Source organism: Perissodus microlepis, chromosome 22 (genome assembly GCF_051167445.1).
Source record: "Perissodus microlepis isolate ML-2025 ecotype Zambia chromosome 22, ASM5116744v1, whole genome shotgun sequence".
Classification (NCBI taxonomy): domain Eukaryota; kingdom Metazoa; phylum Chordata; class Actinopteri; order Cichliformes; family Cichlidae; genus Perissodus; species Perissodus microlepis.
Window position 1 is genome coordinate 23,213,219 of NC_140481.1, and position 14,621 is coordinate 23,227,839.

Below are 14,621 nucleotides of genomic sequence, written 5' to 3' on the forward strand. Positions count from 1 at the left end.
TTTTGGTGTGCGCGTTGCTTTACCGTAATGTTTTCATGCCTTAGAAGCATTCGGAGGGAAGCAGTAGATGGCCAAAGGCATCTACTGCCAAATTAATATATATATATATATATATATATATATATATATATATATATATATATATATATATATATATATATATATATATATATATATATATATGTATACACACACACACACACACGGACACATTTTCACGTTTCGCTTCTATTACATTATTTACAACCCAAAAATAACGGCGTCAACTTAAGACTTCTCGCGATAGTTGCAGCAGCAGCTGAGATCCCTGGAGCAGAGGGACTTGACATGTCAACAAAAGAGATAAATTATCACCACACAGGTAACCTAACATGTTGTAATTGTGCCGGTGAGCAAACATGAATACTCTCTGTGACATGATGTGGTAGAAAAATTATATATATATATTAAAAAAAACCCACAAAAAATAAACGTAGAGAAAGCGAGAGTGTCGTATGGTGTGACTGTCCACTTAGCTTTTGTGACAATCACTGTACTTTTACATGAGCGATGATTAACCCGTTACTCTATTTCATGTATCTGGGTGTGTCTTTTAAAGCTCGGGGCGGCATTTGAGAGACTTGTACTGATGTGAGTTATCGTTTAAATAGATTCAAACCCGCGTAGATAACTTATTTTAAAGGCTATGGCGTTAGCACAGAGACTAACGCGTTGTTTTTGTTACTTTTTAGCACTTGTGAAGTTTTTATATAGCTGAAAATATGTTTTTATCAAACTTTAGCCTAGCTAAAAGCTAAGCTGACATTGCTAAACTCTATGCTGTTGAGTATTCACAAAGCAAGCGCAATGACCAAGACTTCCTTTAACTTCTCTAAATTTCCTTCTCTTTATCCCCTTTAAAATGCTCCCTAAAGGCATGTAAATGTCTCCTGGTGTGGAATAACCTGACAGGGAAACACGTGAATCCCCCTCCAATCCATCCTCTCCATCAGCATCTTCACCTGCAGTCTCCATGACGACCCCTCCTCTCGTGTCACCTTTTGGCGGGCAGCCGCCACCTCAGCAGCAGCAACAGCAGCAACAGGCTCAGGCAGCACGGGACGTCAACACGGCCTCGCTGTGTCGCATCGGTCAGGAGACGGTCCAAGACATCGTCCTCAGGACCATGGAGATCTTCCAGCTCCTCAGAAACATGCAGGTATGGTCACGTTTGTAGCTCTAGAACCAATGTGAGACTCTTAAGTATGACACAAGATGAGTAAAATTAAAGGTTTGGACACGCTGTCATGAAAACAGACCAGCCAAAAGATGTGAGGGGTAAAAAAAAGAGATACTAACATAACATGATGACTATTATTCTAATAACAAAGCAAATGCCAGTCAGGAAGGCAGTTCTTTATCAACACATTTTGATGCAGGATTTAAAAACAACAGGATGCCTGCAGTCTCGATGGTAAATGGGAGACGACCACAGCCAGCAAGAAGCGCAGTGCAGTTAAAAGGCCAAAATCACTTGATTTGAGAAGCCTGCAGAGGCAGTTTAAGGTTCATTAAAATAATGTGGCATGTAGATTGTATTCTGAAAGAATTTGGCAGAAAGTACAAAGATGTAAGGAAACTTTTAATCAGTGTCTAGGCTCCAAATATGCCTTTTGCACAAATTACATTTTGACAACTAGGAGCAGGAAAAGTACAGACCCTTTTTTATGCCTTCAATCATTAAGGCAGGGAAAATACATATTAGCATAAAGCAGTGGCTCTTAAATCTGGGGACAGGAACCACAGCATAAAACTGAAGTTAAATCAATATCACTTAAAAAAAATTTTTTGAAAAAAAATAAACAAGAGTTTGCTGATGCGATTCCAATCACCTTTACTTCCCAATTTTCAGTTGTTAATGATAAAAATGAGGCATGTGGGGGCCTGCCACGCAAAAAATGGAGAACTGCAAGCAGATCTTGTTCGTCTTTCTTGAGATAGAAAGTTTTTTTTGGTTATTTTAATTGCTCAAAGTCAAATCTTACTGTCAGGAATTTATGACCAAAAGTGCATTTTTCCATGCAGCAATGTGATATGACAACCATTGTCAAAGTGTTTGCGATAAATCCAACACTGGCTAAGCAAGGATGTTGCCTTTGTGTGATTTCCTCCTGTGTTTGCAGGGCTTTGTTTATGTTGTCATAACAAAGAAGGAGCGCTCGTAGATAAGACTCATGAAGTCATCCTACATATATCATTGAGCTGAACGTATTGCTTTTATGTCAAATGTGTTAGTGCACTTTCCTTCCAAATGTTTTCTTTTATTTCCAAACAGTGCATCAGTCTCTACTGCATTTAAGTGCCAGCGGATGCTTGTTATTATTCCTTGAGATCATTTATTTGTGCATTAGCTTGGTCTGCAGTTCACATGTAGTTCAGCTTTGACCTCATCTTAAAGATGCAACTGGAATGAGTTTATCGTGGATGTCTGCCTGCTCCTCCGAGACGCCGCTCCCGCACTTTGTTAAGATCACAGCCAGCGAGATGGGCCGAGCGAGCGCGACCTCAGCCGCAGAATGCACAAACAGCATTGTTGTGACTTGTTTTTTTAGATCACAGGCCGCCTTTATACTTGTAAAAATTCCTCATGTGTCTTCTCCTCCCTCCACTCCTTCTGTGTCTCTCTGTCTGTCTCCCTTCTGCTTCTCTGTGTGTCTCTCTTCGCTTTGCTTGCCCTCAAGGCAGGCTTGTTTCATGCTATGCAGGATGTTTATAATCAGACAGTGCTGCTCCAGAGGCTTGTCGATCCTCTCAATAAAAAACATGTCATGCTGCTCTTTAACACCCATTGTTGTTGAAAGCCAGTTTTGCAGCCTCAGTATGGGAGTGAGTGGGGAAAAAAAAACCCATTCAAAGTGCTTGAGCTGAAGCTGTTTATCTTTTGATGCTGCGCAGTTTATGTTCGGTGCTTTAAACTGTGATTATTAAAACCACATGCCATGTTGTTGCAGGATCACAAACGTGTTAAACACATTTTAAAGCGTCTTTTCAGACTGATGGCTCCCGTTCTTAAGTAGAAAGAACACTATCACTTTTTTATCAGAGGATTTTCTAATGCTTTCTTATCAGCTGGGAAACAACAGAGGCTTCGTGATGCTTTGGCAGTCAGTGAGGATCAATAAGTTTAGCTTTTTTATTAGCACTAAGAAAATTCTAGTACTTTATTTAACACAGAATTTCCCCTTTGGTTCTTCGTAGCTGCCTAATGGAGTCACTTACCACCCCAACACCCACCAGGACAGGCTGGGGAAACTCCAGGAGCATCTACGAACGCTTTCTGTGCTCTTCCGCAAGCTGCGCCTCGTCTACGATAAATGCAACGAAAACTGTGCCGGCCTCGACCCCATACCTCCAGAGGTGAGACACGACAACACTAAGAAATATGCTAATGACAGCTTTCTCTTACTGACGTTATTGAATTTCTGTTAAAAGTTGGTAAAATAGTCAAATTTGTGAAACTTTCTTCCATCCCTAAGGGAAACCCGTTGTGCTTTTCCCCATTTTCTGTCATATATATACACACACTGTTATATCAGTTATATTATACCACCAGTGGTGCACTTTCCATAGTTATTAAAAATAAAGTTGTGAAGTTTATTAATGAAATGTTTTTGCAACATTCAGCAATACAAAATATTTCATGTAATAATGAAGAATGTGTCAAAATACAGTCATACAAACGGGGAAAAAAATTAAAGAAGATTAGAAAAGTATAAATGTAAGTAAGTAAGTAAAGTAAAATTTATTTATATAGCACATTTCACACATAAAAATCACAAAGTGCTTTACAATAAGATCAGACATACAAGTTAAAATTAATTAAAAGCCCGTTTGTATAAAAATGTCTTCAGCTGCTTTTTAAAGGAGTCAGTAGAGTCTAGACAGCGTAAAGGCAACGGCAGAGAGTTCCACAGCCTAGGTGCCAGTGCCTGAAAAGCCCGATCCCCACGTGTTTTAAACCTAGTACGTGGGACCACCAGTAGCCTCTGACCTGAAGACCTAAGTGCTCGGGATGAAGCATGAGGTTTCAACAGGTCAGAGATATACTGGGGAGCTTCACCGTGCAGAGCTCTAAAAGTTACAACTAAAATTTTAAAATGAACCCTAAAATTTACAGGCAACCAGTGAAGAGAAGCCAAAACTGGAGTAATGTGTGACCTCTTGTTTGTACCAGTTAAAAGTCTTGCCGCTGCATTCTGTACAGACTGAAGGCGATCCAGAGCTGATTTGTTGAGACACCAACTGCTCCAAATGATTGAACAGTTGGTGTATTAATATAAAACAGAGTCATGAAAGTGCAGCATCAAGAATGAAAATACAGTGCAACTCAGTAGTTAACAATAAAATAAAAAAGCCTTAAAGGTTTAAAAGAAAAGTAAAAACTTATAAGGAAGCCTGCCGATATATTTAAATCTTTAAAAGAGGTCTAAAAGGAAATGGCAGCAGTTTGTTACATAACAGAGGAGCTCTAACAGCTAACGCTCAGCCGCCTTCAGTCTTTTAAGTGTGAGGTGGGAACAGTTAGCAGGTTCTTACATTAGCTGGTTGGTTAGGGGACAACAGAGTGCACTTATAAATCATAAAAGGATTGACGAGGAGGGAAAATTAATCTTAAGATGAGCCTGAAACATAAAAAATGGAAAACTTTGAACTTTCCAAAAGGGCTTCTAACATTTCTTTGATCCGTATTTGCTGCACACACCGGTCCTGTTGCAGAGAGTGAAGCAATATGACGTACGCCTACAGTGGCGGCACGCACTGGTTGCATAACGCAGACAAAAGAAGCAGTTGGGGTTTGTTGGCTGTGATGTGGAGGAGAGGTGATGAAATTGGTGCAAGTTGATTAAGTATACAAAAGATTGGCGTGCACCTGTTACACTGAGATTTAATCATGGTTTGATGCATGTCAGTGCACTCAGGTAAAGGTAAGGTAAAGTTAGCCGAAGAGCTCTGTCTGATTACACACATGTACCGCTGCACTGAACCTTCCAATGCATTGCCAGCATGGATGTGTGTGAGGACATAAATGTCAGACTCAGTTGGACAATAAATTGTTTTTAAGTCATTAGCTCCATATTACAAAGTCTGTGTGATATGTGATATCAGGCTATGATCTGATTAATTCACCCTGAGTGAGCGAGTGTAATGTGTCCGGCTTCCTGCAGGCTCTATACAGGCTCCACCCTCACCAAAAGTAAATAAAGTATTTGCAGTAGTGAGACATGTTGATCGTGGATTTTTTGTGTTGCTGACATACTGTCCGGAGTCCGGAGTCCAGAGTCCACCCAGCCATGCTCAGCCTTAGAAATAACTCCTCCCCCCACCTTAAAGGCTGAGCCCGGCCAACCTATAAAGGAAACTCATTTTGGCCTCTTGTATTCGTGGCCTTACTCTTTTGGTCATTACCCAGAACTCATAATTATAGGTAAAGGTTGGATTTGTAGGTTGACTTGTAAAGTTCAGCTCTCTCTTAACCATGGCAGTCCAGTACAATGCCTATATTTCTGCTCAAACCATACCAATCTGCTGGTCCACCTCTCACTCCGTCTTCCATTCACTCATGAATAACACACTCTCCCCCTCTTCATAAAAGATTAATGAAACAAACAAATAAAATTCTCTCTATAGTGGGTAACCAGGCCCGGATCATGCTACAAACATTCTGCTTTGGATTTGGTTAGGTATTACATGCTAAAAGGAGATTAAATGAAATACACATTACTCCCAGCTTAATATAGTTGTTACCTGATAAAACACATTGTATTATACTTTGTATTTTACATATTTTGTCCATTTGTTATTACTTTTAAGATGCTGTCTTACATCAAATTAGGTCATGCTTTTATTATATAAAGCACACCTGCAACTGCATTTAGGTTTTACATGATGAGGCTGTAAGCGCGGAAGTGCTGATACTACATTTTAAGTTGACTGATTGATCTTTTTAGATGTGAACGTCAACAAATGCTTTATGTGCTTGTCAGGATATTTTTTTTTGTGCTTTCAGCCGTCGCCTCACATAGTCCGGCTTCTGCTAAATTAGGAAGCTGTTGGTTTAAAGGAAGTAGGCCATTGTAACTTCCATATCCCCTTGCTCATGCACACACACACCCTCTCACAAAGCTGCTCACACAAACACACACATATTTACCCTGGGGAACTCTTATCTCACCTACTCCCTCTAGGTCTGTCTTTTCTCTGCCTGCAGCAGATTCATTGGTCGTTCCAGGTGAGTCTCCAGAGCCTCTTTACTGCTGGTTACAGTCACCATCCACCTTCAGGAGCAACAACACCACTTTGCCTCTTAGCCCCGCTCCTTCCCTGCCTGCCTTCACAGAATGATTGCACAATTGTATCCCCCCCCCTGACACACACATAAATGTACAACATAGAAATGCAAGTGGTGCAGTGTAACTTGGCACAATAGCATGTTTTCGCCACATGTGCAATTCCACACGCACTGGCTCGCTGGGGGTGCACTCTGTGAGGCACCATGCGGGGTTCCGGCACGGCTATCCACTACTGTTTGATTGGATTTATGACTGCGGCAGTCCCTTCCCAATTTCTACAGATTGGCTCGGAGCTAATCTTTCTCACCAGACTCCTACTGAGGATAAAGGAGGATGTGGGAGGAGACCAGTCTTAAATTGGAACAAATTTGTGATGGCTGCCACCACGTACATTTTCTGCATTGAGGAGTACAGTCAGCGAGAGGCATTTCGAACGATCTGTTCAAAGTGACTCTCGTGTGCAGTTGTGCCCTTAAATCAAAGCCGGTGACGGGCTTTCTTTGACATTTTCCTTTTGCCGTTCCTTCATTGAGTCATTACACCATCTGGCTGTTTTTTTTCCTCCCTCTGCTCATTCCACCTTATTTAAATGTTTATTCATTTCCCCCCGAGGCTGAGACCCAGTCCGGTGCTGACCAGCCAATAGCTCCTCTCACCATGTTTGTCTGGGGCTGAGGGGTTGTTGATTTTGGCCCCAGCATGCATGCCATTTATCATCCTAGAGAATTCAGGTGGCTGCCTGACAGCCGCTCACTATTGGCTGCCTGAAACAGGAAGTGGAATCAATGACTCGGGCAGCGTGACCTCATCTCAGCCTAATTAGCAGCAGACCCGTTTAATGAACAGCTGGACCAACTGCACACGTCAGCGCTTTCGTCCCTTTTTCTTTCCACTTGTCGTTCGTTGCAGCTTTTTCCTTGCCCCTTCTCAGACTTTAATCTGCTTTCTTCCTTTTTAGATGCATTTTTCTTCCTCCTCCCCACATTTTCTACCACTTTCATCTTCTTTTCTCTGATATCTGCTAGATATTGGATCTCTGCTCATTTCCTTCTTTCTCTCGGGCCGGTCTGTTTGTCCTCGTTGGCTTTGTCTCTCTGTCTTTTTCTGCTTTTCCCATGTTGTTCTTTCCCTGTGGTCCCAAGTCTTGCTCTCCTCTTGTCATTTCCTGCAGTGAACAGCCATGCCATTTCATTTCCCTCTCCTCTTACACATTCACCCTGCTGTTTTTTTTTTTTTCCAGTCTTTTTTTACCCTTTTCTTTTTGTCTCACTGAGGCAACCTGGAGAACTTCATTAGGCCATTCTTCTCTGTCAGCCAGGAAACCACATCCATCTTTCTGTGGAAGAGGCAGGGGTTATGACTCACACTTTGACGTGCACGTGCTGCATAGCTACACGTACACACACACACACACACACACACACACACACACACACACACACACACACACACACACACACACACACACACACAAAATACACTCTCCATCCATCTCTCCCAACCTACTCAGCACATTTCATTTTCCCCCCGCGGGCTGCCAAACTAAGCCCACCACCTTTAAAATGTGATATGTTGTTGGCTTCGGCCTCAAATTATCTAATGAAAAAACTTTCATCTTTTCCTGCTCAAAGTTGAAGGCGAGCTCATAGTTTGTCTGGTATAATATCCTGCACATGTCCTTGCTGTCTTTTCTCCCTCCAAGAGTCAGAGTTTACAGTTTGGCGCAGAGCTAAGTTTGGAAACTGACAGGAGTAAAGAAACTTTTTCCAGACTTTTATGTCTTTTTGTCATTCTTTATTTTCTTCTTTGTCTGCCTGTCTTTTTCCCGTGCCCATTTTCTGTTCTCACCTCTCTCTGGCTCTTTTCCCACGACTCTTGCCCTCTTCAGTGCTACCCTACTCTATTAGTCTCCTCTCTCTGTCTGTATTTTATTTTATTTTTTTATAACTTCCTTTGTGCTTGTCTTGTCTGGCTCCAACTCTACTCATACACTAGTCAGTCATTGCTTCCAGATGAATCAGGTTACTCAAATCAGCCGTCGACTGTCTGCAGGGCCTCTGCTCCAGCTGCACAACACGGGCCAAAATCTGTAGTCAGTCATAATTTACTGCTTTGCCAAGTCATTATTGGAGGAAGGTTTGCTATTCCACCATATGGGATATTTTTTTTATTAGCTAATGTTGCTTGGAGACTGTCCTACCTAATCTATGTTTGTGATCTTGTCTGGTATGGCAGTATTGTTTTGGAAAGGAAAACAATGTTTTTCTAGATGTTTTTTTGTAACAGGAACTTCTTGCTTCCAGTATTACAAACCATAGCAGAGTCGTCCACAGCCTTTATTAAAACCCATAAAATGTCATGCTATATAAAACTGTTGCTGTCTTTTGAGAATATGAAACTCAGGTTTGACTCCATTTTCACTGCGTGTGCTTTACAGTCTATTATTTTGTTGTTGACAAAATTCAATTTTGTGCAGTCGCTCTGCAAAGATAGCATAACATCAATCACACATTGTCAGTGCAGGTCTTTTATATCCTTGCTGTCTGTGTGTTATGAGGAACAGTGTGTTCTCAAGACATTCATAGATTACTTGATGTGTGACTGCAGCAAGCCTCCTGCTCCCCTACCCACACCGAGGTGCCCACTAGGGGGCAGTGCGACGCAAAGCAGCAGGCAGTGACCCTGTTGGCTCTCGGGAACGCTGCCTCGCCTGAAGGCTCTTGCACATCAGCCTCACTCTAGTGTCAAGCAGACAAGGTCAAGCACACAGAGCGTTTAAAAATGAATTAATCTCCCACTCGCTTTTCCCTCTCACTCTTTTCCTGTCCCTGTCTTTCCACGTTGAAGAGAGTGTTCAAGAGCTTACACACAATCCCCATTTTCACCACTTCGTGGGAACAATCGTGCGAAAAGGCATAGAGATATGTTGAATATAGCTTAGTTGAGATTTCCCATACACATGTAAATGTGGCCTATAACTGCGCTCAGTGGGCGTATAGGAAAGATGTGACTAGGCAGCACAGTGCTTTTAATTTATTTGGACCTTAGACGTTAGATTGGGGGGAAAAAAAATAGAAGTAGGAAAGAGAATAATTGCATCAGGAGGTGAATCTTTAAACAGATTTTATTGAAAAAACTATGATATGGATCTTACTGTGCGACTCCAAGCAGGGAAACACGATCCAGTTATCTGAATAAGTCAGCATTTTGGGAGCGATCCTCTTACGCTTGTCTTGCTTACAGTAAGTAATACAGCCACATTTTTTTGTTTGCTGTCCCTTCCAGCAACTGATACCCTTTGTGGAAGATGACGGCTCCAAACATGAAGACCGATCAGGTGGGCAGAGCCGCTCTGCTAGTGAGGAAAGGAGAGAAATCCTGGAGGTCAACAAGGTATGGTGTTCTGGATGAACAGCACAACACTGACAGGCTTACAGGTTTGATTTCCAGCCTGTAACAACACGAGGAGGAGAAGCTTATTAGAGGAAAAATGGGAAAGGTTTGAAAAGGCTCACAGTGATATCTCAGTCTCTTTTTATTTCAGCTATAAACATGGTGTTATTTCAGTGATGTTTCAGTATCATCGTACAGACAAGAAATGATAATTAGGCGTGCAATTTATTCCAGATGAATAATTTTATTCAACATCATTAACCCGAATTTTTAATTGCAGGTTTGCTCTTATTTGAATTGCAACCATCCAGGTTGTACAGAAGGTTTGTGCAAAAACAAAATTAAGAGGCCACACTTGATAAACTTTGTCTGATGATAGTGGTTGTGTGTTTAAAGGAGGTCATGATACCACTGGGACATCCTATTAACCACAAATGCATTTTACAACATTTTCCTGGGGACTAGATTCACCCTCATCTATCTTTTTTTTTTTTTAGTTTAATTTTTATCAAAACCTGAATCTCCTGGTCAGTCGGGGAACCTGAGGAGCAGTTTGAAGACCCAATATTTGAACCTAATGACATTTTTCCAACTGTGCAGGAGGAGCGTACTGTTAAAATGAAGGAGACTCATCTCATATGAGGTTTACTGTTGATCTTATTGAACCGAGCAGATATTACGTTGTGACTGATTCAAAATTAACTCAATTTGATATGTTGTGCAGCTGATTCTGTTTTAATGCGCACCACTCAAGCATCACCTCCACATTTAATCCAGCACAGTGTGGTATACAGATTTTATTGTAATAATTATTATTGTTATTATTATTATTGGGTTTTTAAAATTTAATTTGAAGTTGTCTAACTTAATTCCTAAGTTTTTGGCTGACTGATGGCTGACTGATTCTTACCATATTTAATGAAGAGGCGGCTGTAATTCCAACCTCAGCCTTCCAAGGAAATACAGGGACTTTTGGGAGTATTTGTGGAACATTGGAGTGCTGATATAGACCTACAGGCATGTGATCCTTATATAATCATCATATTAATAATAAGTTTGTTGTCTTTGTTGCCAGTGGCAGGGATATTGAATAACACATGATGTCTTCCAGGGGGCATCCCTGAGTTTTGCTGACAATGTAGTTCTATTTAATTGCATTTTCCATGTAATTTTTGCCAATCTGGGAGTTGATTATAATGTAACTTATTTAAATGAGACCTTGGCTGAATTGCAACTTCCTGTGAATTCACCTGTATGTTAAAAGACATGTTACCGTGTGCCTTACCCATAGACTGTACCTCAAAGATGGATGTAAACACTGCGACTACACCCACTGGTTACTGGACTATCATTTTAAAACCTCGCTATGCTGATTCATTTAGTTTATTTGAGCCAGAAATCACCACCGCACAGCAAACTGCACTATTTTCTTGTAAAATCCATTAAAAATGCTCATACATCAAAGGCGGTGAAAACATCCAAATGAGTGTATGAAATTAGCAAAGGTGAGATCTGAAAAACAGCTGTCAGCTACAGCTTCCTGTTTGGCCTTATCAGCCATATGCCATAACTTTAAGCCTTATTCCTCAGATGGATGAGATAATAAAAATCTGCCCCCTGTACTGTTTTTATGGAGGAGGAAACTATCCATAGAGGCCAAAATGTTTTGGGCTTTTTTGTGCTAAGCTGTAAATATACTTTTTAATCCTGTGCAGTTTGACATTTTAACATGGGAGTCTATGGGGCATTGACTGCTTTTCAAAGCAGCCTCAAGCAGCTGCACTGGGAGCTGCAGTTTTCTGCACTTGCTGGTTCTTAAACCCCAGAGTTTGCTACTTGGCTGTGCCTCAGTCACTCTTTGCTGCTCCCCCACAGTGCAAAGCAGTGAGTAACACTAGCTAATGTTAGCTTAGCAATAGAGTTCACTAATGGCTACTTGTTCTCAGTGCATCACTGACTGCAACACAAACTCCAGAGACAATTTAATTTGTATTTTGCCACTGACAGCGTTAGCAAGGAAGCAAAGTAAGGTTGGACACTAGCTGCTATGTTGAGTGGGTAGAGGTTTGTCTGTGTTAGCAGGTATGTTAACATTTGGTAATGTAAGCCAAAAAAAGCCATTTTATGTGATCATCCTAGCCAAACGGTTTGTGACCAAAGTAACATAAACAGGTTGTTCGATCTGTGGAGGGATCTTGGCCTCTGCTCCAGCTTAGGGATTCATTAGCAAAGTGTTCATCTACGGTCACATTGCTAAGGTGTTTGCAACATATGAAAAATAATGGTGGTAATAAATCAAAAAGCAGCGAAAATGCTTATCAGCTTTTTAGACACCTCTGTAGTATATAAATACATTTTAGATTGCAGTAACAGACTGAGCTGAGCTGACCCTCAACTACAAAGAGCTGTGTGGGGAAAAAATAGTAGCTGGAGGTGTTTTAAATATTAACAAGAAGAAAGAAGATTTTTGATTTTTTGATTTGATTTTTTTTTCCCCATGTCTTGTGTGAGGTGTTCACGTTTGGTTTCAATTGTCAGACATCAAACACACCTAAGAGCTTTTTTTAAATTCATTCACTGTCAGATAAGTTTTCGCTCAGCTGTGGTAGAGCGGCTATTTTCTAGCGATCTGAAGTGCAGTGCAGCTTTTCTTCGGACTGACATGCCAGCGTCAGTCAGGACTGAAATGTTGAAGGTAGATTAGATCCCAAGTCACGACACAAACAAACGAGTTGAATATGAGAAGTCAGTTACATGGAAATGTGGGCCCTTAAATGTTAATTAAACAAATTGCACAATAGGAAATGTTGTGAATGAAGCTTTGAGAGGGAAAAGGCTTTTTAGTGTCATCTTATTCTTAAAGTAAAGACCCATCCTGATTGATTTAGTAAGGCCTGTGGTTTCTTTGGTAACAGCAATTGCACTGTCAAAAATGCCAAGAAGTATTACACTCATGTCACATTTTGCAGACAAATGTATAGATTGGTTTTGACCTTGTGGATAGATGCACTAAAATTTCTGTGACAGGTTCATAACATGGTGTGTTTCGAATACATTTTTTTTTCTGAAGCAATAGCAGGAAATGTTGGCTGTATTGGACCCACTTTATCAAAGATTTATAGTGATGATACTTCATTCAGCGGGGGAAAATAGACCCCATCGCTATGAGTGAAACCTCTGTAGCTACTTCAGAAAATTTAGGCTAGTATAAAAACAGGGTGTGATTTTTATGAAAGTCTTAAGGATTTGTAGCTCCGTATTTTAATTGCTCAAGCACAGCGAGATGTCAGAGTGGACTGTGTGGGCGTCTCCAGGTGCACTTGCTATTTTGGTGTATGTAGATCAGCATGTAAAAGAGGAGGATGAAGCTGGAGGCTATGGTGGTTAATGAACTTCCAGTCAGTCACATCACTGATTTCATTGCGCTAAAGCAGCTGTACCAATCAGACTGATGCATGACAAGAGCAGATCAACAAGTGACAGCAGGCTTCTAGCAGTCTGAAAACCAGACGCAGATGGCTTGGCTTTTTGTCAGGCATGTTCAATAATGATAGAGATAAATAATACAAAATGTTGGCAAAGCTAAGAGCATTATAGCTTCACTTTTACTTTGTGTTGGGATACAAGTCGCATATCTACACACAGTCATAATGAACGCGTCTTTTCCAGTTTTGAGTAGGGCTACTTTGCGACATCCTGCTGGAAACCGCTATCTTGCCCCCCTGTCGTGTTTTGTGTATGTGGTTAGAAACAGGCCACATATGTAGTATGCCTTATATAAGTCCCATTTGTGACCTTTAAACTATATATAACCATTTAACATTAGAATAATCTCAATCTCTTCCTCCCCGCCTCAAACGTCATCTCCTGAACTCAAATCAGGACTTATTCCCGATATTGTTACAATTACTTATTGTCAGCTTTTTAGACATGTGACCCTCCCATCTCAGCTGACAAAGAACTGGCTAAACAACTACAGACAAATAACAACAAATAACTTCATCCTACTCAGGGTTTTTATTGGTGAAAACTATACATAGAGGCCAAAACACTTTTTGTAACAGGTTCTAAACATGCTTGTTTCCCCTGTAAAGTTGGGCATGTTAACATGGTAGTCTAAGGGGATTGACTCCCTTTTGGAGCTAGCCTCTAGTGGCTGCATGAAGAACTGCAGCTTTTTAACACTTCCAAATAGTTTTCTTTTTCAGCTCCACAGGTCCAGGAAACATCACAAAATTTATACAGAAAGAGAGAGTCCGTCATTGCCAATTGAATCTGGTTTTTAAGACGTCAAACAGAAAGTGAGATGAGATCTCACCAATTGGTTCATGAATTAATACCCAAATTGGTGTGTGGACAGTCGACCTCTTGCTTGGGTTTTGGTATGATTCTTTTCTTTCAAAGGTCGTAGCGTCTTGTCTGTTCCTTTCAGTGTAAACCTTTGTCAAATTTGCCTCCATGTCTCCTTTTTCAACTCTGACATGTTTTTTTTACTCTCCCACGTCCCCTGAATCTTTTTAGGAAAACGTAACACCATTAATCATTGATTCAGTTAAATAAATAAATAATAATGGATTGCATTTATATAGCGCTTTTCGGGGCCCTCAAAGTGCTTTACAATTCCACTATTCATTCACTCTCACATTCACACACTGGTGGAGGCAAGCTACAGTTGTAGCCACAGCTGCCCTGGGGCAGACTGACAGAAGCGAGGCTGCCATATCGCGCCATCGGCCCCTCTGGCCATCACCAGTAGGCGGTAGGTGAAGTGTCTTGCCCAAGGACACAACGACCGAGACTGTCCGAGTCGGGGCTCGAACCGGCAACCTTCCGGTTACAAGACGAACTGCCAACTCTTGAGCCACGATCGCCCCGCAGCCACGATTGGAGCGATCGTGG

General features: G+C 41.1%; 1 protein-coding gene across 2 annotated transcripts in view; it reads left to right on the plus strand.

Moving 5' to 3' along the window:
• Positions 1 to 276: 276 nt before the first annotated feature.
• Positions 277 to 14,621, plus strand: part of med30 (mediator complex subunit 30) — a 48,851-nt gene continuing 34,506 nt past the window's right edge. For both annotated transcript variants that reach the window (XM_084918633.1, XM_084918634.1), the window contains exons 1-4: positions 277 to 361; positions 915 to 1,198; positions 3,238 to 3,396; positions 9,615 to 9,722. In XM_084918633.1, the coding sequence (XP_084774759.1) occupies positions 1,013 to 1,198; positions 3,238 to 3,396; positions 9,615 to 9,722 (453 nt within the window). In that variant the 5' untranslated portion in view covers positions 277 to 361; positions 915 to 1,012. The remainder of the gene's footprint in view (positions 362 to 914; positions 1,199 to 3,237; positions 3,397 to 9,614; positions 9,723 to 14,621) is intronic.